This window comes from Myxocyprinus asiaticus, chromosome 42, assembly GCF_019703515.2.
Source record: "Myxocyprinus asiaticus isolate MX2 ecotype Aquarium Trade chromosome 42, UBuf_Myxa_2, whole genome shotgun sequence".
In the NCBI taxonomy this organism is placed as follows: Eukaryota; Metazoa; Chordata; class Actinopteri; order Cypriniformes; family Catostomidae; genus Myxocyprinus; species Myxocyprinus asiaticus.
In genome coordinates, this window is record NC_059385.1 from 2,856,574 (window position 1) to 2,880,588 (window position 24,015).

General features: G+C 37.8%; 1 protein-coding gene across 5 annotated transcripts in view; it reads right to left on the minus strand.

The window, feature by feature from the left end:
* Positions 1 to 2,199: 2,199 nt before the first annotated feature.
* Positions 2,200 to 24,015, minus strand: part of LOC127432305 (phosphatidylinositol 4-kinase alpha-like) — a 50,308-nt gene continuing 28,492 nt past the window's right edge. For 4 of the 5 annotated variants that reach the window (XM_051683198.1, XM_051683196.1, XM_051683197.1 and 1 more), the window contains exons 37-55: positions 22,624 to 22,782; positions 22,135 to 22,214; positions 21,856 to 22,055; positions 19,295 to 19,385; positions 18,804 to 18,971; positions 18,417 to 18,470; positions 18,174 to 18,294; positions 17,028 to 17,157; positions 16,813 to 16,883; positions 14,280 to 14,352; positions 14,088 to 14,158; positions 13,849 to 13,958; positions 10,135 to 10,239; positions 9,921 to 10,046; positions 9,682 to 9,802; positions 6,889 to 7,048; positions 6,503 to 6,592; positions 6,319 to 6,402; positions 2,200 to 3,704 (exon numbers count right to left, since the gene is read on the minus strand). In XM_051683198.1, coding sequence (XP_051539158.1) covers positions 3,653 to 3,704; positions 6,319 to 6,402; positions 6,503 to 6,592; positions 6,889 to 7,048; positions 9,682 to 9,802; positions 9,921 to 10,046; positions 10,135 to 10,239; positions 13,849 to 13,958; positions 14,088 to 14,158; positions 14,280 to 14,352; positions 16,813 to 16,883; positions 17,028 to 17,157; positions 18,174 to 18,294; positions 18,417 to 18,470; positions 18,804 to 18,971; positions 19,295 to 19,385; positions 21,856 to 22,055; positions 22,135 to 22,214; positions 22,624 to 22,782 — 2,066 coding nt within the window. In that variant the 3' untranslated portion in view covers positions 2,200 to 3,652. Of the gene's footprint in view, positions 3,705 to 6,318; positions 6,403 to 6,502; positions 6,593 to 6,888; positions 7,049 to 7,421; positions 7,568 to 9,681; positions 9,803 to 9,920; positions 10,047 to 10,134; positions 10,240 to 13,848; positions 13,959 to 14,087; positions 14,159 to 14,279; positions 14,353 to 16,812; positions 16,884 to 17,027; positions 17,158 to 18,173; positions 18,295 to 18,416; positions 18,471 to 18,803; positions 18,972 to 19,294; positions 19,386 to 21,855; positions 22,056 to 22,134; positions 22,215 to 22,623; positions 22,783 to 24,015 lie in introns of those variants that run through there. The other variant, XM_051683199.1, reaches the window with a different exon arrangement.

Here is a 24,015-nt window from a genome sequence, read left to right on the forward strand (position 1 = left end):
TGCACGTTTTTTTGCATGTTATGATATTATGTTTATGTTGTGGATATAGCCGATTCATCTCAAAGGATGCATTTGAGTGAGCTCATTAACAAGTGTTCAGCTCTTTCAGCTCAATCAGTAAAATCCCCAAAATACTAGTAGATTATTTGAATAAATTCTTCCTAGATTTCTAGATCTCGTCATATTTTTGTCAACAGTATGTTCTAAATAAAATCTTTTGAATATCGCCATGATGCGTCGTCTTCATCTCGTCTTCATTATTGTTGACAAAAACAAAAACTCTGTCAACAAACATCAGTAATTGTGTCGACGAGATTAACACTGATCCATGCCCTTAGGTGTTGTAAGTCCTGCTATATTGACCAGCACATGAACAAAAATTACTGAATGCACCTTTAATTTTAATAACGTGCCAAAGTTTAATAATTTTACGTTTTGTCCAAATCCTTTACCCAAAGGATGAGCAAAAGCAATAGTGATTCTTGCCTTCACAAACACTTCTAATAAACAATTCTTCTGCAAAGAAATACAGTTCATTAGCCATCAACTGTAGTCTGTTTCAATGGTTTGTAGCAACTTGGCATATTAAAATATAGAAATCAATGAATATTTGTTCACAATAAGTGTGAAATATCAGCTATTTTACAATGACTTTAAACGTTGTGCTGCAGCGATCTATTATATTAGGAATTTGTATGTGTTAAATGTAGTAGATCCATTTTTGAGATGACACTGTGACCTCCCTCTTTAAGATTCGCTCAGCAATTCTGAGGCTGGCTACATCAAACAATTAAATATTAATAGAGGCAGAAGTCATAGTATCTAAACCGTCCTCTCAAGGTGTACAGCACACGGAAGGGACGGATCGGATTCTCCGTACGACTACAGTGAATAATGGAGCACAATTATTGTAGATTACTACAACAGCAGTTTCAAAATTGTGGCGTGCTCAGCAAAGAACACATTTTAGTCCAAGTGTTCATATTTTAATAGATCATTTTAGGTCTTCCATTTCTCTTCACAAATATATTTGATTACATTAACAACATCAATGAAATGTTAAAAGTGCAAATGTGGACAAACTGCATATTTATCATTGGTAACTGCTTCCATGTTTAAGTTCAGAAACATTCTCAACACTTGAAGCTTTTCTCATACTTGTGTTTTCATACTTTCCACGGACAAACATGAACATGTTCCATGAGTGAATTGTCAATGGTACAGCCAGGGGCGTAGATCCCCCCTCCCCCAATGTTCAAACCAAATCTACGCCCTTGGGTACAGTATAATGTCAAGTTTCACACAAAACAATTTAACAAGCAACTTGATTGTCAATGATGGGGATAATCAATTAAAATAATCTAATTAAACAGACAACACAAAGAAATAAACTCCAAGACCCAATATTTCTTATAGTCACAAATATAAGACGCTCATACATATATATATACACAGATGAAATGAGCATAGCTTCTATATTCTATTGTCCTTATACAGCTAAAATTATCTTATCTCTGCATAACATTAAATGAAAATTGTTCTTAAGACTAAAGTTTGTGTATCTAATGTGTAGAAATGTCTTTAAATCTAATCTTTTACCATATTCATATTCAGAGAGTTAATCTCATGAATCATCTCAACTGTCTAGAAATCTCCGGGTCATAAAACACCCCAAAATCAAAAGAAATATATATATTTTGCATAAAGACAAAGAATGATTTATAGCATTACTTTGATGAAAATAAACACATTTACTGCACAGTATTGTTACTGTGATGCAAAAAAAAAAAAAAAAAAAAAAAAAAAAAAAATATATATATATATATATATATATATATATATATATATATATATATATATATATATATATATATATATATATATATATTATTTATATATATATATATATATATATATATATATATATATTATATATATATATTATTTATATATATATATTATATATATATATTATTTATATATATATATATATTATTTATATATATATATTATATATATATTATTTATATATATATATATATATATATATATAATTTATATATATATGTATATTATTTATATATATATATATGTATATTATTTATATATATATATATATATAATATATTATATTATATATATATATATATATATATATATATTATATTATATATAATATATATATATATATATAGTACTTATCCTCAATATTAAATTACAGTACTTTTTTTTTTGCACCTACATTGAGAATTTTAGGGGAACTTGTGCTTAATTGTCATGAAAATAATGTCACAATGCAAAAAAATCTTAAATGGTTCTAAAAGTAGGTTTCACTTTCTCAATATATTTAAGTACATATATATTTATTTATATTTCCCTTTTGCTTTTAGCATGAAATATGACCTGGACATTTTTTTGCACGATTCTTCCATTGACTTCTAAAAAATTATTAAAAAAGGAATTGCAACTATACGGCAAATCTATTGTAGTAAACCCCATCGACAAAATGAAACCTATGCAATAACCGTAATACTCGCATTTCCCCATTTCAACCACTATGAAATTACATCTTTCTTAAAGCCAAACAAGCTTTTAAAAACACATGCAGAATGTTCAAATGACACATATAATGATTAAACATCACCAGCTATCTGTTAAGTCAGTAAAACTACATTTTTAGTTTTCGGCTGAAGATCCCTGTCAGTCATAAACACATAGAAAGTATGGCTAAATCTCACAAAAACATGTTAAGGTCACATATCACTCAAAAATCAAGAGAAAAAAAAAAATCTGAAATTATATTTTCCATAAAGAAAATTAAGCCTATTTTAAAACCATTAATATTTTTTTGCATTGTGATGTTACTTTCATGACAATTAGCTCAACACATTTTTCTCCCAAATTCTCATTACCATAGTGCTTCATATCATATCATAATTTAATTTACTTTTTTTTAATTTTTTATTAAAGCCAGCATTAAAGACACACATCATAATGTATAAATACTTTAAAAGTGAACATGTATCTTTTTTTTTTTTTTTTTTTGCATGACAGTAATACAAATTTGAGGTAAAAGTGTTTTACTAATGCATAAAATATTAACATTCCTTAAATAGGCTTTTTTCTCTTTAAGCTAAAAATAAAGCATGTAAGTATGTAAAGCATGACCCAGATATCACATGTTCTTCATAGGTTTTGTGAGATTCACTCTTTCAGTGTCAAACACTACAGGCAATGTACAAACATGAATGTATTGCATAACACAGATCATTTGCCGACGGCACGTAATCTACAGTGCAATCAGTGCCATCTTCTTGGAAATGGCTTCCTGGGTGATGCAAACTAAACCCAGTCGTAAAGATTCAAGTAGAGTTACAGGATGTATCCAAACGTATGGAACGGAATGTCAAAATTCACGCAAACACGAACCGTCATGGCAAATGCCTTAAAGGGAGATCCGAGAACATACATGCAGCGTTTGAATACAGTGATGCCCGGAAGCAGCCGGACAGGATGTGACACACCTGGACGAGACGATCAGGGCGGATGAATAATTCAAATCTATAAAGTGCTCATCCTTATGGATCCTAATTGACTGATAATGGCAGAGAGAGAGAGAAGACGGATAGCAGGAGGATGTGCAAGTCCGGTATCAGTACGGGATCTGGTTTTGGTAATACTGCAGCATGTCGTAGGTTTTGCTCCTGTTTTGGAGAAACACAGAACAGAGGAAGTCACATTAACACTGAAATGAACATCAATGTCCAACATGTCACAAATAAGGAAATTATTACTACTACTAATAAACAATTATTATTTAATCCCTCCAGGATTTAAATTCAACCAAATTCAAGTGTTTAATCTTCATCCCGAGTGCTGTGAATGAGACACAAAACCTGCGTTTATACACAGAACATTCACTTAAATTCCCCATTAGTTGTGTAGTAACATGATTAGAATTTGCAGTGCTTAATTCAGTAGCTACAAATCTGAAAATGGCAATTTATGCTGAACATTTATATGCTGAAAATAAATGTTTTTTTACTGATATAAAAAGGTCACTTATACAAACAGTACATTTCAAAATATGACAAAAATGGCCATTTTCATATATGTAACATATTTGTTTGAAGCACTTGTGGAATTTAAATTTGTACATAAATGCTCAAATATAAGAACTCTAATTATATTTGTTTGTATATGGCCATATATCAGATTTCAGACAATGTAATAATTGCATCAGGCCTAATGAATCCTCATTGATGTTTTTAGTTTACAGGTTTATTGCACGTCTATTTTAAATTTAGTCTAAGAAACTATGTTTTCTTTCATTGTCTGAGGCAGAAGATTTTAAAACAGAAATAATTAAGGGTCTTCCAATACCCACAGGTTTCACCTAAATGTATGGTCTCCTATTTTTGTGTGTAATTCTTTCTTGCTAACTGCATATTCAGTTATTGTGCACTAAAATATTACATGTAATTGCATTTACAATGTAATTAACACAATTACAAATGTATATAATGATGATTTGTGAGTTTTCACTGCAAAACAACCACAAAAAATGCTGCAAATTGCATCGTAAAATTGGGGAAAAGTCATTTTGGGTCGCAAAAATCTGGAAAAAGTGCCGTGAAATTCTGGTGGGACTGATTATTCAGTGAATTTTTACCATTAAAAAGTGCAGAAATTTGACAGCAGTGTAAGTTAAAGATAACATGAAAAAGTGAATGTGTAATCTGTAACGTGTGAAACCGAATATTCAACAGGAAATAATATGGGCGGGACTAGATTTTTATCCATTGGATTTGATTAGACTGTACTTGAAGCCAAATAAAAGTTTGTAATATTTATGCTTCTAACAGGATGTGCCAATGGGGTAAGAAAAAAAATGTGATTCAAAGAGAAAACTAGTTTATTTTTCTTACCCCATTGGTAAATAGTCTTTTCTTGTTTTAAGTATAAACCACACCAAATTTAGCTAGATTTCTCTGAAAACAACACTCAATATCTAATGCCATTCTGATCTCAGGTAGTTTTTTCTTGTTTTAACCTCGTGTGACCCCGCGTCCACATGTGTGGATGTTGTATTTTGGCTTCGCTATACACAACGCATAAATTAATTTAAACTGACTGAATACTGTTCACACTGTCATTTAAGGGCTAAACTTCTGCCGCACCGAGTCACATGACACAACAGCATGTCGTTGATTTCCGTGAAGCACTCGTATGGGTGAAGTGCCAACAAAAGTGCCTCTGGTAAGAAACCTCTTTAAGTTTTTTGATTGAAACCTGTTTGGTTGTAAAGAGTAGCATCTCTAGTTTCGTTTGATATGCCGCTTTAAAAATTTCATTAATTTTTCGCGCTTCAGCGCGCTGATAAACATGATGTCCACATATGTGGATAAAGAGACCTGATTCCCTCAAAAGTTGAAAAATTATTATATTTTATTTTGTTCTCACTGTATAATACGGTTCTATTCATTAACATTAGTAAATGCATTCCTATATATTTACTGTGCATATTGAGAATAAATGTATTCATGCAAAAGCTGAAAAATGTTGCTTTCAGAGGCTTTATATGGAGTTAGGATGAAAATAAGGTGCATTTCTAACTGATCTGAGACCAGTGCAGACAGACAGCACACTGGAGGTTAAGTCATTCACTAAATAGGGAGCAAGGGAGCATCCTATATCTCTCTATGCAGTTAAGTGCATTCACTCCTAAAATCAGATCAAAAGTTCAGTTTCAGGCTGCAGATGATGTTTGAATCACTCAACATGTTTGACAGACATGGGACGATGATAGTCAGTACATAGATTCAGATTATTTTAACATGGTTGGCAGAGATTTGATGATGCTGGACATTACTTTTAATCTGAGTTATTTATTCAGCTTTATAGAAAATCAGCTATCACTCTTTCTATAGCTTGGTATTATTTAAAATGTCACAACTTAGTCCTGGTGTCCTCATATGTGGACATACATTTTTAGGAAAAATATTTTTTGCTTGCTTATTAGGTGCTACTAGTTACAAATCCAAAATGCACACAGCTGTCAAACGAGGGTCTCAGGAGCTTAAGGATGCATAGATATTTTCACAGGAAAATAAGACACAGATACTCAATAAGAAGAGTTAATATTGTTTCTCTGCCCACACAGCCTTGGCTACATCAGCAGACAAGAAACGTTGTTTCAACATTATTCCATTTTGACAAATCAGTCTTTTTCTATAGAATAGCATGCACGATCAAAGAGAGTCCATTTTGATTTCATGTTTTCTTGAAATATTAATTGACAAAAGTGATGTTTTGTACCTGCTACTGAGAAAGCAGCGCTCTATGACTTTGATCATGAAGGCAGCAGCTTCTTTCTCGCTCATGTTGGGATTAAACCTTTGTCTGCAAAACACAATGAACAGTCATCAACAGCTATCAACATTTCAAAAGAAGAAACGGTACATTAGAGTATTATATAATCATAAAATAGTCAGTAACATACTTGAGGAGTTTGATGGTTTGTCCTCTGAAGCAGGGCAGACCGGTGTCCAGCATCAAGGTGACCAATGACACGACAGCATCCATGTACGGCCTGGGATACGGAAGAGAGGGTTTTTAGTCATTCACTAATGAAAGCCACTAATGTTCAAAGTTAAAATCACATTTCAAGACAAAAACAGATACCTGTAGAAAGGGTAGAAAACAAACCCCATTTCATTAGGTGCAATCGTAAAATATTCTGTGGTTTGCAGGCGACTGGAGTCGCCCACAGAGGGCAGCCAAAACTCTCCCAAAGCCTTTGCACACAGATTTGTGTGCCAACACGTCTCACCTAATCTGTCATCTCTCAGGATGCTGAAAGATTGAAGAGCCTCTCTAAGATCTCACCTTACGGCCAGGTACCCACGCACACACATCTCCATGAACCATTTAAAGGGCGTGGCCTCCATCTTTCCACCCATGATCATCACCATCTCATCAGTCAGTTTGATATCAGGCTCCCAGCCCAGATTTCCACCCGGAGAACTCTCAAACATGAAGCCGAAGTCTATGAGACACAAGAATATATAAAACATGAAACTCATCTCTTGGCAGGAACTGGCTGTAATTAGATTGGTCGAGGTTTCATCAAATTAGTTTCTCTTTGCAAAAAATAATAAACTAAATGGGGACATATCAAGGAAAACAGGATTCTTTTTTACCATTGCACTTTTGAAATATAAAAATATAGATTTTCCAATGCATTACAATCTTTATTTGAATGACCTCGATGTCGATTTTATTTATCTTTTACACTATGCGCAACCTCTCTAATACAATGAGAGGAAATCACTCGCATTTGCAATGAAATTTCATGCTATGCTATCTGCTAAAATGTCTATGATTAGCCACTGGCTAATAAATGTTCAGATTTCACTCACCAGTAACTGTGTAATATAGAGGGGAAGAAGTTCAGCACAGTGTTGAGAGTAAAAGTTTGGATTGACTCGTTCCGTGTGTGTCCAAAGACGAGATCCACGCAATCCATTTGTTATTGAATAATGTCTCTTTTAATAACCTTTCTGTTCTTTACAGTCAATTTTTGATCAAAAACAACAAAACAATCGTTAATATGCACTCATTTACAGACATTTTTTACAGAACAGATGGTTTTCTTAAAGGGACAGTACCGGATTGTTGCATGCATTCAACAAATCAATTTAAATACTAAATATTCATTGATGGAATACATGGATTTGTTTATTTTTAAGAGCTAAAATGTGACCAAAATGATGAAAAGCTAATAAAATAGAATGTCAAATTAATATTTTCGTAACGAACCTAGATAGAAGGTTCCCTGAATTATTAACAGCATTACCTAGGAGAACATTTCTTTCCTATGTAAGCAAAGTGGACATTATTACTGAAATATAGCCATATGAATCAAAAGCTTGTGAATCAGGATCAAATCGGGAAATCTGTATCAATACAGATGTACTGACATATTTTAATGTAAACAACACTCCCTTTACAGCTCACTTATTGAAACTAAACGGCAAAAAAAAAAAAAATCCCCCCCAAAAAAATCCCATATGGGTCATTCCATGTCAAATCAAAAAACAAAATCTGATTTTGTTAATATTTTTTCTGAGGAAAGGTAAACAGAAATGATGATGAAAGCCAAAATATTAAATGTCATGGATCAATATTTACGGAGTAATCAGTTATTTTGTAGAGGGGGGTCAAAATGATTTTGAAGCAAAACTACAGGTAAACAAAAAAACGTTAGAAAGGTGGAAGTATCTATTTTATTTTTACACAGAGATAGGTAGTTTCTATCTATTACTAAAATCAGCTGACTTCAGCAGCCCTTGTTTCATTATATACCAATAGTGTAAGTCCAACACCTTTTTGTGTTGTTCTTCCAAACTTTGAGTGCCTATAACTCCAGAAGTATAATAGATATCTTAATATCCTTTTAGATTCTGCTTCAGAACAAACTGTTCTTCTTCTATCTTCATTTGTAAGGCCCTATATGGTTAAATCCCAGAGATATGGGACTCTCAATGTGGCTCTACTTGTAAATTGTTAGATTTTACCCATTTTTTAATAGTCGAAAACCAGATGTGGGTCACAAGGTATGAAGCTAGTTTTTCTCGTCCAACAAGACAAAGGTCTAAAGTACAAATAATGTTGAAACTAGAAATGCACCTTTATTTATTCACATGTAAACAAAAATGTCACAATCTCAATTTTCATGTGTCCAATAATAGTGTCCAAAAATACACTATTATTAATAATAAGCCACACATGTGGCTCTTCAGTTAGTGCAATATATCTAGTTTTTGTATTTAAATTTTCCCAATTTGGAATGCCCAATTCCCAATGCGCTCTAAGTCCTCGTGGTGGCGTAGTGCCTCACTCCGGGTGGCGGAGGACGAATCTCAGTTGCCTCCGCGTCTGAGACCATCAACCCTCGCATCTTATCATGTGGCTTGTTGAGCGTGTTGCCACGGACACATAGCACGTGTGGAGGCTTCACGCCATCCACCGCGGCATCCACGCTCAACTCACCACGCACCCCACTGAGAACGAACCACATTATAGCGACCACGATGAGGTTACCCAGTGTGACTCTACCCTCCCTAGCAACCGGGCCAATTTGGTTGCTTAGGAGACCTGGCTGGAGTCACTCAGCAGGCCCTGGGATCTGAACTTGCAAACTCCAGGGGTGGTAGCCATTGTCTTTACCACTGAGCTACCCAGGCCCCCTAGTTTTTCGATTTCATAAATAAATATCTGCAAAGCTTTGGAATGCATCATTAGGGGTCCAAACACAAAATATGCTGAAACTCTATGGTATTTGTATTGATTTTCTTCTTCTTCTTCTTCTTATTATTATTATTATTCTGCCATTGGCATATAATGCAACAAGGTGTGCTGAAGTCAACTGATCTTAGTAATAGACCTTTCTATCTCTGTGTAAAAATAATATTACGACGCCACCACATTTCTCAGGTGATTTTTTTTAAACTGTAGTTTTGATAATCATTTATTTATTTCACCAGTAAAAAAAACAAATGATCGAAAATAAATATTTGAGGTGTGGAGCGGCTTTTAAAGGTGCAGAAGCAAAAACAGTGTTTAACTGTAAGAGACAGAAAGAGCATTGAAAATAGTCATGAAGCCAGCACAACTGACCGATATGTATGAGGTGTCCTTTGCTGTCCAGCATGATGTTTCCATTGTGTCTGTCTTTGATTTGTAACAGGAAGAGCAGCAGGCTGTATGCGGCCATACTACGAATGAAGTTATATCGAGCCTTTAAGAGAGAGGAAGAGAGAAATTACAAAAGATGCATCGACATGCAGGAAGTTAATCTATTAAGTTCACTAAAGCCACGGTGCAGTCAGCAGGATTGGTTTTGAAATGTTCATCACCTTCTGGAAGGCCAGAGTGGACTCGTCTCCGTACTGGTTCCTGAAGTAGTCGTACATGCCGAAATCTGTCTGCCTGCCGAGCTGGTCACGTGACTTACAGTCCGGGATGCATTCAATCACGCCACACTGTGAGAATCAAACAGGAAATGCATGTAAGCGGCACATTAAAAGGCGAGCACCAATGTGAATCAAGGTAAAATCGAGGTGCACTCACTCCAGGAGCCGTGGCCACAACTCTGTATGGAAACACAAACAGATCCAGACCCACGAGTTGAAAGATGTTCTTGAACAGACCGATGATCTGAAGAGCAAGCATGTCCTAACACCACCAGAGAGACAACATTTTCAATTTAAAATGTAAATCTAGAATATCTTCCCCAAAGCAAAAGTTCAAAGGAATATTTAGAGTGTTTACAGTAAATATACTTAGGATGGAAGCATTTCTTATGCTGAAAATATGCTACTCTCATAAGTTTTTGAAAGTAAAACCATAACATTTAAACATTAAATGCAGGTGTGAATGAGATTTCTACGGAGCCCCTTAGAGGACATTTTACTACAGTAACCACAGGAAAATGAAAACAATGGTAATAAAAATTTTAATTTTGTGATTATTATAGTTTTACTAAAAATACCATAGTAGGGGGGCCTGGGTAGCTCAGCAAGTATTGATGCTGACTACCACCCCTGGGGTAACCTCCTCATGGTCGCTATAATGTGGTTCTCGCTCTCGGTGGGGCACGTGGTGAGTTGTGCATGGATGCCGCGGAGAATAGCATTAAGCCTCCACACGCGCTACGTCTCCGCGGTAACACGCTCAACAAGCCACGTGATAAGATGCGCGGGTTGACGATCTCAGACGTGGAGGCAACTGAGATTCGTCCTCCACCACCCGGATTGAGGCGAGTCACTACGCCACCACGAGGACTTAGAGCGCACTGGGAATTGGGCATTCCAAATTGGGGAGAAAAGGGGAGAAAATAATAAATAATATAACTCAAAAGATAATTCTAAGATGTATGCATTCCTCACACAAAGCTATCGTACAACTTCTGAAGACTTGGAATGTAACGCACAAGATGTATGTACTACTTTTAGGGTATTTTTTGTGCCATTTTTGGAGCTCGATAGCTCCAGCCCACATTCAATATTTTTATTTTTATTCCACTGAAGAAACTAGTAAATAAAGACAGAATTTTCGTTTGCAGGTGAACTATTTGTTTAATTTGTACAATATATAACCGTGAATATTCCTTTAAGTCAGGGGTATCAAACTCATTTTGGGTCGCATGCCTGATTGGACCCATATATACACTATATTGCCAAAAGTATTCGCTCATCTGCCTTTAGACGCATATGAACTTAAGTGACATCCCATTCTTAATCCATAGGGTTTAATATGACGTCGGCCCACCCTTTGCAGCTATAACAGCTTCAACTCTTCTGGGAAGGCTTTCCACAAGGTTTAGGAGTGTGTTTATGGGAATTTTTGACCATTCTTCCAGAAGCGCATTTGTGAGGTCAGACACTGATGTTGGACGAGAAGGCCTGGCTCGCAGTCTTCGCTCTAATTCATCCCAAAGGTGCTCTATCGGGTTGAGGTCAGAACTCTGTGCAGGCCAGTCAAGTTCTTCCACACCAAACTCACTCATCCTTGTCTTTATGGACCTTGCTTTGTTCACTGGTGCGCAGTCAGTGTTGGAACAGGAAGGGGCCATCCCCAAACTGTTCCCACAAAGTTGGGAGCATGGAATTGTCCAAAATCTCTTGGTATGCTGAAGCATTCAGAGTTCCTTTCACTGGAACTAAGGGGCCAAGCCCAGCTCCTGAAAAACAACCCCACACCATAATCCCCCCTCCACCAAACTTCACAGTTGGCACAATGCAGTCAGACAAGTACCGTTCTCCTGGCAACCGCCAAACCCAGACTCGTCCATCAGATCGCCAGATGGAGAAGCGTGATTCGTCACTTCAGAGAACGCGTCTCCACTGCTCTAGAGTCCAGTGGCGGCGTGCTTTACACCACTGCATCCGACGCTTTGCATTGCACTTGGTGATGTATGGCTTGGATGCAGCTGCTCGGCCATGGAAACCCATTCCATGAAGCTCTCTACACACTGTTCTTGAGCTAATCTGAAGGCCACATGAACTTTGGAGGTCTGTAGCAATTGACTCTGCAGAAAGTTGGCGACCTCTGCGCACTATGCGCCTCAGCATCCGCTGACTATATATATATATATATTCTTTGTTTAAATAACTTTTAAAATTGTTCATTATCTTTAACAAAATGTTATCATATTTTATCAACATTTTGACATGACTGAGAGCGACTTGCAGAAAATCACATATTCAGTCCCTCAGTAAGTTCATTCACTGAAGGATTCGTCAAACTGTTCAAAACGAGAACTCGTGAGCTGGTGAATCACTGTTTTAAAAGTACCGGCTCATAAGAGTCATTTATTCATGAATCGGACTAAACCAGTCACCGTGTTTGTTGTTGAGTACAGCCAGCGCACACAACGCAATAGAAAGGCGCACTGTTCTGGTGTTATTTCACGGTGCACACTTTATGTCACCACATTAAATTCAGACTGCAATCTTATAACTTGGGTAAAATATAATTTCTTTAGTGATGCTGGTAGTTCAGTGGTGGAGCACAGGGAAATAGAAAGATGCTGTTTTAATAGCTAACACTGGGGTAAAAAGATTTTTTGCCCACCAGCCACAGTGGCTGTAAATGCCCAATTTCACCAGCCACTTTGATGTTTTTTTACCAGCTCCTTTGGTTATTAATAAAGGTACATAAAACACCACTTCTGAAGCTGTAGTGAATTATGATGACACACATGACAATTCATTAATGTCGCTGCATGTCATTTGCTTTGTATGGTTATGTATTCAGCCACAGATGTTTGGAATTAAGCAATGTTGCATTCACAATGCGTGTAAACGCGAACTGCTCCGTGGAAATCAAGCGAACTAAACTTAGAGCACCTCCTGAGATGGTCTGAAACAATTTGCAGCGTTGTCATGGATGACACTGTTCTTGCAGTTGCAAACTATTTTCAGATGACTGAAACAGCAGAAACAGCAAGTCTCTAAAGACACAGTGAATCAGACACACGCATCAAACGCTTTTCTTTCGTCTGTTCTTCAAAATATAATCAAGTGTGTTTCTTCAAACACGCGTCTTTGTGTCTGAGCATTTCTTGTCACGTCACTCCAAGATTTGTATAAATCGCCTGCCACAGAAATAACCCACCACTGCGCATAAAATATCCATATTTGGTGGGTGCTAATTTTACTCTGAACAAAAGGAAAAAAAACAGAATTTACTAATTTCATTAACCAGAGGTTACATCACAAATACACACTCAATTAGTTGAAGGGAATCAAGCAATAATATTTACAAGAAAAAGAAAGAACCGCTCACTCTTTGGCTGGAGCTTTAGCCTCAATAAACCAAGGAACTGAAACCTGCTTAAAATGAATAATAGTTCAATGGGACGGAAACAATGCAACAGTTATTACATCTAATATTTATCCTTGGACCTGTCCATGTTGTCATTATTTCTGTGAGAGAAACTTCACTGTGGGAATGTGTGGCCATGGAACTTGTGTCACCCTCAGACATGTGTAGTGTTCACTGACACGTGTGACACTGTGAGCTCTAAATGTCCCGTGTAATTAAAAGAAATTCCACTGGTCATGCAAGCTATAACATATCTACATGCAACACCACAAATTTAAATGTTTATCTGTTCGGCTGTTGCTAATAAAATAATAGTACGAATACATCTTACACAAGTTACAGGCATGAATCAGCATGAATATTTTCAAACATTACTTATTTATTTTTTCGGAGATGACTGCAGGCCGTATGTTTGACACCCCTGCTTTAAGTGATGATGTTTCAGGGTATACACACCTGTCTGCAGTCATCGCCTACTTTAAAGATGGCCGCCTGCCAGCAGACCTTTTGAGGTGCATCAGAATTCTCATCAGCTTCTTCTTGAGAGTCAGAGGGGCAGCGTAGGCCTGGACACGGCAGAAAGACAGTTTAAAGCAGTATTAAAACTGTACTCACACATCTTTCCAAAATGGGAACCAATTATATCAGTGTAAGTTCTTGGGAAGGGAATGAAGGGAAGATCGTCCCTCACTCACCCTCTTTCTCCAGCTCACTCACTCCACACCTCTTGACTTTGAATTTTGCCAGATAAGGAGCTTTAGCGGCACTGTGAAAACAAGCAGCTTAATGACACCCTAACTCAATAAATCCCATTAATCAATCTTGAAAATGGCATCGTGATTACAGATATCACGTGAGTTTATGGTGCGCTGTAATGTTTGCGATACCTCTGCATAGGAGTTCCCGACTTGTAGTCGATGTCGAGAACGATTGCTTCAGGGTTGCTCGGCAAATAGCATCCTGATTACAAAGTTGAAAGGTCATAAAACAGAATATAGAAACCACACAAACGAGTCAACGACGTGACGCTCATTTTTGTTGTCTGGATCGATTCAAAAACACATTAAAAATACAATACAAAAATACATATACTCAATTTCTGAGTAAGTAATTTTTTATATTTTTTTTCTGGGGAATAAAGTAAAAAATGTCTAAGTGGTATAACTGTCTGGATACAGTGAATTAAAATAAAAGTCTCAATAAAAAGCTTGAAAATTTTGAAAAAATATTGGAGTAAGTAGTTTGGGATTTGGGATGCATTTGTAAATAAACGTCAGATATTTTGACATTTCTTGAAAAGGCACATTTTGTTCAGGTCAAATGGAAAAACCCTGAGAAACCTTCATGACTCAAACACTTGTAAACTTTTTTGAAATTAATAATTAAGTTGTGTACACTCATTATATTTAAGTACTGAAGGTGCAAAGAAAGTTATTTAACCCTCCTATCGTCTTAGGGTCATTTTTGACTCGGGACAGGTAAAGAATACATTATAAATAAATACTGCATAGTTTTTGGTACTAGAACCAAACATTGGGACTTTGTCAAGACCATCGAAAATAACAAAATAAAAAAGAACATTTATTTTTGTATAACTGTTTGAGAGAAATAATTAAAAACTACTTGTTCGGGGGCCTGGGTAGATCAGCAAGTAAAGACGCTGACTATCACCCCTGGAGTCGTGAGTTTGAATCCAGGGCGTGCTGCGTGAATCCAGGTAGGTCACCTAAACTACCAAATTGGCCCGGTTGCTAGGGAGGGTAGAGTCACATGGGGTAACCTCCTCGTGGTCGCTATAATGTGGTTCACTCTCGGTGGGGCGCGTGGTGAGTTGTGCATGGATGCTGTGGAGAATAGGGTGAAGCCTCCACATGCGCTGCGTCTCCGTGGTAACACGCTCAACAAGTCACGTGATAAGATGCGCGGATTGACAGTCTCAGACTCCCTACCCAGATTGAGGCGAGTCACTACGCCACCACGAGGACTTAGAGCGCCTTGGGAATTGGGCATTCCAAATTATTGGGGAGAAAAAGGGGAGAAAATCTATAAAAATAAAAATAAAAAAAACTACTTGTTCCTTCCGTTGTCTAAACGGGTCAATTTTGACCCGTATGGGAAGAACGAGTTGTGACCTTTCACCTGACTTTCTGGATGTTATAAAGCTTAAAATAGCTTTTTGTATATCTATTATTAAATTTGACCTAAAAATCTTTAACATTTTCTCACATTTAGCCGCTAGCCACATTCTGTTCTCTAGCCCCCCACCTCCCCACCGGGTACTGCATCTTTCCCACAGTTTGCATTCTCTGTCCACACACACAAATACAGATACGCACAGAGTATTTATTTTTTTTCTGTTTTGAACAGTAAATAAGTTTACTAACATGATTTTATATGATAGGTTACAATCGGGCTAAGTGCCCCAGAATGGTAAAAGACCAATTGAATATACTTTTATCCTAAAATATTAGATGGCAGAAATATCTGTTACGGCACCTTCCTTAATCCCTGTAACACTGCAACAAATGATCTGACATTAGTGAGAAGGAATGGATTTGTTGCAGTGGATTTGTGCAAAGTGGGCCCATTTTGACTGGCCCATCTGTGAAAAAGGCATGTACTCAAATTTTAACTCTAAAATGTACACCGTTGATTTCCTCCCAAGTAGAATAAATTGTTGTAATATAGTTAAGATATTATAAAATGCCAAAAGTGATTTAAATAAATGCTAATAGAAACATCCTTTTACAATGTTTGCCAAGTTTTTGAAGTTTTATTTTTAAAAATTCTTTCAAAATTATGCTACTCCATTTATTATCAGAATATAGCATGTTTTCCCTTTTCATTATACACTTCGGGACCACAATAAAAAGCAATGGTTTATAGTTAATATAATATTGATCTTTTTCGCACCAAAAGCGATCGTATCGCTTTAGAAGACATTAATTAAACTGTATGGCGTCGTATGGATGACGTTTATGCTGACTGTCTGTGATTTTTGGAGCTTCGAAAGTCTGATCACCATCCACTTGCATTATAAGGACCGACTGAGCTGAGATATTTTTCTGTTTTTCTTCAAATGTGTTCTGCTAATGAAAGAAAGTCATACACATCTGGGATGGCATGAGGGTGAGTAAATAATGAGAGAATTTTCATTTTTGGGTGAACTAAGCCTTTAAGACAATAGGAGGGTTAATACCTTTTACTTGATGGTTACACCATTTGATATTTTTAAAGTCATTAAATCCATTTTTTTGGGTAGAAAATGCTACAAATGTTTTTTTTTTTTAAATGTATGACACAAACTTCACACATGTGCTTTAAACTGGATTTTTAAAAAGATTTCTGATGAATGACCCAAATACCCAAGTAATCTGTTCAGTTATTTAGCACAAATAACTACTGAGAATGAATGCTGACCTGGTTGAACTTTGATTTCTGACAGCGCTTTCAAACACGCTCTCTTTCTCTCGTCTCCTTTAGGAACAGGCCTGGAAAAAAACATGGTCAATGGTACAGTTTACCAAAACAAGAGTAAATATATGTGGCTAGGAATGCAAGAGATACAAAAATAATCTTGAGAATTAAAACTCAGATATTTCCATGTACTATTGCTCCTTATACAGTGCACATACTTGATAATGGCGGACACATTGGTGATCTTGTTGAAGAAGTCAAACTCGCGCTGGTAGAAGTCTTTAGCGGGACCAGACAGAGAGTGTGTGATCTCTTCAACCATCTGCTCCAACAGCTCACCGATGTCCGCTGTGGCACAGGACAAACTCGACACTCAATAAACACATTTAAAGCTAAAGTGTGTCATTTTGTTAATATGCAGAGACAACTATAAGTAAGCCATTCGAAGACTGATTCCCTGAAAAGTGTAAACACTGTGACGTTTTGCCACACCTTTCCATGGCAAATATATATATATATATATATATATATATTTGTGATGTGTCCGCCCGTAGTCATTACACCGACGCACACACCTAAAACACACACACAACAACTATTCCGTGTCAGTGATGAAGTGATGGAGAAAGGAGCTCTTAACGCTATTTGTTGAACAAAACAAGCCTAGATGGAACTTGTGACAGAAATCAAGTATTTTTCTTCCTAAGTAAGGCACATTTTAATTACCGCAGAAGCACGTCAAGTCTTAACATCACCAAAATGCAGAATAAGACGTTTTTGTCTGCAAGCGCTTTTCATTTGGAGTTCAAAGCGGCGCTTGACGCTGGTGTTGATGCCCTGTTGCGAATCATGAACGCGGCTTCACGTATGCTGTAACAAAGCAGATAGTCACAGTCTGCCGTCTGATTTATATCATGGAGCTTTTAAGAATTAATGCCCATTGCAAAGAATATGCAATCTATGTAGAGACTAGTTCTTTCAATTAGTCAAGCTCCCTTTTAGAATTTGGGATATGTTTAATGTTACTAAAATTGGTGCTATTTGAGTGCATTTCTATCTTTATACTGTGGAAGGCTTTGTTGTTTATGTAATGTTTTTTAATGTTATTAAGCATTATATTGTTACATATTGTTTTGTTTTCTTTCCAAAGAAGGAAATGTATTTTGACAGGAAAAGAAGATTTATTTAGAGTCAAATTTTAGCACTTTCAAAATCTGCAATGGGTACATGCATATGTAAAACTGGGCTGTTTCTGCTAGTCTCTCAATGAAAGTCAATTACATTTTTATTTACATTTTCAATCTCAGAGGGGCTTTTAATATGAATATCGAATTTGGAATCTCCCTTTGTAGTTTGTTACATACGGTCTTTCTGGTGTCCCTCTTCATCCAGGTAGATGTTGGTCTTCATGTTCCAGATGAACTGGTGAGCGAGGAGTTGAGACTTCTGTGCGGCCCACAGAATGTACTCGCGCACGTAACCCATCTGTCAAAAACCACAGGACAGCATTACTATCATGCTCCTGAGGCTTCATGAGTCACCTACAATGACTGCTTGACATTAAAAGGGGTGAGGTAGTTCAGGAGAGGTCAGAGTTCAGCTCTCACCTTGTCATACCGCAGAGCTTGTACAATCTGAGGAATGTAAAACAAAATTGCATCCTGAAAGAGAAACAAATACAAGTCACAAATCACCGACTATGTGTCATCATTTACTCACCCTCATGCTGTGCGCAAAAGGAGATGTTAGGCAGTCTTAGTCACCATTCACTTCTATTGCATCTTTTTTTCCATACAGTGAAAGTGAACCTAACATCAGCGCCAAACATATCCTTAGGTGTTTCACAGAATTCAATATGGGTTTGGAATGACATGAGGGTGAGTAAATGATGACAGAATATTCATTTTTGGGTGATCTATCCCTTTAATTAATCATGCAGAAAAAAGGGAGTCTAAAGGCAGTAGAGACTGTAGCGCCGCCCTGCTGGTACATACAGGAGGGAAGGAGCGCAGTACTTTTACTCCATACTGAGCGGTGAGTGGATGGGGGGGATACATGCTGGAGAAGTATGAGAGTCCAGTGGGTGGATCCGCAGGTGCCCAGCAGAGGATGTGGCTCAGTTCTGGAGAGTCGGCATCAATAGTGTGCCACGTCACAAGGAACTACGGGGGAAAACAAAACATACCAGGTCAGAGTGATTTTTAACATTTGGCGGTAGTAAATGGCAGCAACTAAAAGTATGTACTTGGCTGATGTAAAGTTCATACTTTTGAAAATTTCGACAGTATTAGGATATGATGCGACTGACGTCATAAAATTGTGTCATGGTACCACAGACCCCATTGTTGCATGTACATGTTTTTGTATTTGCATATACAGTAAGTGTTGCCATTCATTAAAATGCATAATTATTTCACTTTAAAGTTTATACAGCTGCTGTGTTTGGCGTTCATCATTTGTGTCAGAATGGTGGGCATGCTCTTACTTTAACAGCATCTGGGACATCACTAACAGCACCAGGGTCAAGTCGAACCAGGCGGTTCACTTCAGCCACAATGGCATCTGCATTTTTAAACCTATAAAGCGAGAAAAGAGGTCACTACATTGTCATCAAAACATGAACTCTGAAATAAAAATCCATGTTAAAGCTGATAGGTGTAATTGTTTTATGTTATTCCACCTTAAAGGTGCTGTAAGTGATTTTTCATGGACATGTATGCAAAAAATGTTCCTACTCCCTTTAAGATATTAATGAAATAAGTGTCCTGAGATATCTCACCGGTCTCTGTGACAGCTGTAGACTTTGTAAACAAAAATGTGTCCGTGGGCCGCGGCATAGATGCTTTTCACCTGTCAATCATTTGCTCGTTCTCATTTGAAGCGGATCATCTAGGCTATGATTCATAATGTTTGTCAGTTGAGGGCGTATTGTGCCACTGTTGAATCAGACAGCCACATGAACAAACAATGCTGCTCTTTTGCTTGGTTTTGGTCTCAAAACCTTTGAAGGGCGGGGTTTACAAATGAGGGGGCGTGGCTACAGCTCAGTTATGTGAAAGCTTTAGAACGCTAAAATCACTTACAGCACCTTTAATATGCAGAGTCAACTATAAGTAAGCTATTCATAGGTTGATTTCCCCAAAAAAGCGTAAACATTGTGACTCTGTGGTGCTATCAAAACACCGTTCTGTTTGTTTTAACGGTTCGATACGTCGACATCTGGCACAACCAGTGGTGTGAGTTTGGAGTGGGACTACAACTGCATCCCAAATAGCACTATTCAATTCTCTCTACATAGCAGAAGGGGCGGGGTAAACTGACAACGATGCTGGTCTGATAAAACAACTGTAATTGGGGGCCTGGGTAGCTCAGTGGTAAAGACGCTGGCTACCACCCCTGGGGTTCGCTAGTTCGCTAGTTCGAATCCCAGGGTGAGTGATTCCAGCCAGGTCTCCTAAGCAACCAAATTGGCCCGGTTGCTAGGGAGGTAGAGTCACATGGGGTAACCTCCTTGTGATCGCTATAATGTGGTTCGTTCTTGGTGGGGCGCGTGGTGAGTTGGGCGTGGTTGCCGCGGTGCTCACACGCGCTATATCTCCGTGGCAACGCGCTCAACAAGCCACGTTATAAGATGCACGGGTTGATGAGGAGGCAACTGGGACTGATGCGAATCACTACACCACCATGAGGACTTAAAAGCACATTGGGAAATGGGCATTCCAAATTGGGAGAAAAAGAAATAAATAAAACAACTGTAATTAGCGGTGAACGTTGCAACAAATGAAACTTCTGTGAAGACAGCACCTTCCAAATATAAGCTGATTGTTTTACCATCACCTCACGTTATGTGAATATATACTGTACTGTTATTAGAGCTACAAATGTTGGGCTGAGGTTAGCTAACGTGCAAACGCTAACGGCAACACATTGCTTGCATTTAAAAAGTCACTTCCTTTAGCTGAAAAATGGCAAATGTTTCCAGGTAGTTAAGTAAAAGAATTAAGGCCAGGGTATAATTTGTTTTTCTGCATTCCAGATCAGATCGACCGTGTTGCCTTTTGAATTATACTCTTTTGACCGCGAGGTAATACAAACGCATTTACCGCATGTGCACTACGACTGCTTTGCGATACACTTTGGTTCAGTCAACGGCATGCACTGACAATTCACACAGACAAGGACTGTCCGCGTGTTGAGAAAATATGGGCCACACGCGGACAGTCCGCGCAGACTGTGATGAGGACGAAATTAGCGCCACGCATAGGGATGCACCCATACCACTATTTCTCTTCGCATCCGATTCAAATACCTGAAATCTCAGTATCGGCCGATACCGATCCCGATACCAGTGTTGCTTTTTTCATAATCAGTTTAGAATATCTATACTTCACTGTGATACTAATTGGGAGTACTCTTAAATATAAGGAAACACAAACCTCTACACATTATTTCAATATAAATGTACAGCCTATTAAGAAAAACCTTATTGTTAACTAGTCCATTGGATAATGCAGCAGCAAAATTAACAGTAATTCTAGTCCAAGTCTTCAGTAGAAAAGAACTCAGTAGAAAAGAACTTGTATCTGGACTTTAAAGGATTGAATGAATGAATGTTACATTTATATAGCGCTTTTCTGACACTAAATTCAAAGTGCTTTACACAGTGAACAAGGGACTCTCCTCAACCACCACCAGTGTGCAGCATCCACCTGGATGATGTGACGGCAGCCATAGTGCACCAGAACGCTCACCACACACCAGCTGTTTTTGGCAGTCCAATCAAATAATGAGTCATTAATAATAGGATCACAGATGATAATACGTCAGGTAGGGCGTAATGCATTGTGGGAAAAAGTACGCAGTGTGTTCTGGTTGCATATTTGGGTATATGTAGCAGGTCATCCGAGTATTCTGTGCATACAAACAAGTATGCAAAAATAGACATTTGTGCAACTAAAGACAATTCTGTTTGGTGATGTCAGTGGTGCAGAAATTACAGGTAGCAACTTTAAAAGCGTGTATGACACAGGCGTGTTGTTGGCGTACCTGGCTGGCAGTTGCATAGCCAGGTAAGGAGCGATACTCCATGCTAGATTGACATTATCTTTCCACTGTTTCTCACTCAGGTTGATGTATTTGGATCTCCAATTGGAGATGCTGGTCTCCACGGACTGCTCTGTGGCGATGGCCAGCTCCTGCGTGGACAGTGGGTTGAACCACGTGGTCAGTCGCTCAATCTCACTAGCCTGTAAAGAAAGCAACTCAGGGTTTTTTGGTTTACTAGGGACTGAGGAAGAAACGAGGATGCAGAAAAAGTTAACCTACCAGTAAAGCCAACAGTAGCGTCCTGCGTTTCATGTAGTACTTGTGTAACTGGGTTCCTCGGTTGCTCTTTTTAGACATGCCTATAATGAAAGACAACAAGAAAAGTCTATAAGAGTCTTTCTGGGCTTTGCATGAACCGAGCTGGAAATCTGCCATACATCTGTGAGCCAAGAGATAGTAGTTGATAGTATTATAGTTTTGGTTAATCTTCTGGTTGGAAACCGTTGTGTAATGACAGACATTCACACTTCTGTGATCACTCACAAAATATTAATATTAAAGTAATTCATACACACTTAATATTGTATATTCACTCTATATTAATGTGGCAAGTTGACATGTTGTTTGGCAACCATAAACTGTAACAATCAAGAGTACTAGCCAGCAGGAAGATCATTGCATAAGCACATCGACTAATACGATTATACAATTAAATCGACTCAGGAAGAGTCTGCAGGCCTGGAGAGCTGGTGTGTGTTTGAGCGATACCTGATTTCTTGGATGTGGTGGACATGCCACTGGACAGAGGAACGGTGTTGATCCAACCCTGAGCACTCTGCTGGCGCGAGCCCACCGCCATGTCCACGTTGCTTCTGGGGTCGGCAGCGTTCATCACCGACAAACTGTTCAGCGATGGGTCCTGGTTGTCTGTGAGAAGATACATAGTCAAGCGAAGTAAGTTTTGGGGGACTACTCTCCATTACCTAACATAGACACTATTAGGGTGAATCTCAAAAAGAACATGTCCGTGTTGGTTTTTACCCCAAAATCAAAAGAAAAAATATGAATGTATAAGCCTTTAAGTGTATTTTTAAGGCCATTGAAATTTCTGCATTATTTCTGTTATTTTCATAACAAAGCACTTTTTGTTTCCGATTCTCAGTATAGTAATGCATCCAGATGTTTTAATTTTGAGCTTGTTTGTAACCTGATGATCCATATTTTTAGAGCATTGTGTGTGTTTCAATAGAAGCAAGAAAATCTGACCGTCTGTGCAAAGTAAACATCATCAATGTCACTAATTTGCTTACATTTGATCAGATTACATACATGCATTATATACAGTATATATATACTGTGTGTGTGTATATATATATATATATTATATACACATATGTATGTATGTATGCATATATTACATTTATGGCATCCAACTCATTTTAAGCAGTAAGATAAAGGGACATTCATTCGTTGTGGCATTGCAAAATATTACTGGTACGTCACAGCAAATTGTGGTCTTTTATATCACTGTCTTTGTGTGCTTCCAGTTTAAATTATATGACTTAAGTTATGCGTTTAATTGACAAATGTATTGACTGCTGGCATGTCAAACATAAAAATCTCAAAAGTTTAGGGGCCTGGGAAGCTCAGCGAGTATTGACACTGACTACCACTCCTGGAGTTGCGAGTTCGAATCCAGGGCGTGCTGAGTGACTCCAGCCAGGTCTCCTAAGCAACCAAATTGGCCCGGTTGCTAGGGAGGGTAGAGTCACATGGGGTAACCTCCTCGTGGTCACTATAACGTGGTTCTCGCTCTCGGTGGGGCGTGTGGTGAGTTGAGCGTGGATGCCGCGGAGAGTAGCGTGAAGCCTCCACATGTGCTATGTCTCCGTGGTAACGCGCTCAACAAGCCATGTGATCAGATGCGCAGATTGACGGTCTCAGACGCGGAGGCAAATGAGATTCGTCCTCCGCCACCCGGATTGAGGCGAGTCACTACGCCACCACGAGGACTTAGAGCGCATTGGGAATTGGGCAATCCAAATTGGGGAGAAAATCATAAAAATAAAAATAAAAAATCTCAAAAGTTTAGAGTAAACGTTTATTAATAAATGAGCAGAATTTTTGAAGAAGGATAACTGCAGCCAAAAAGCGTTAAAA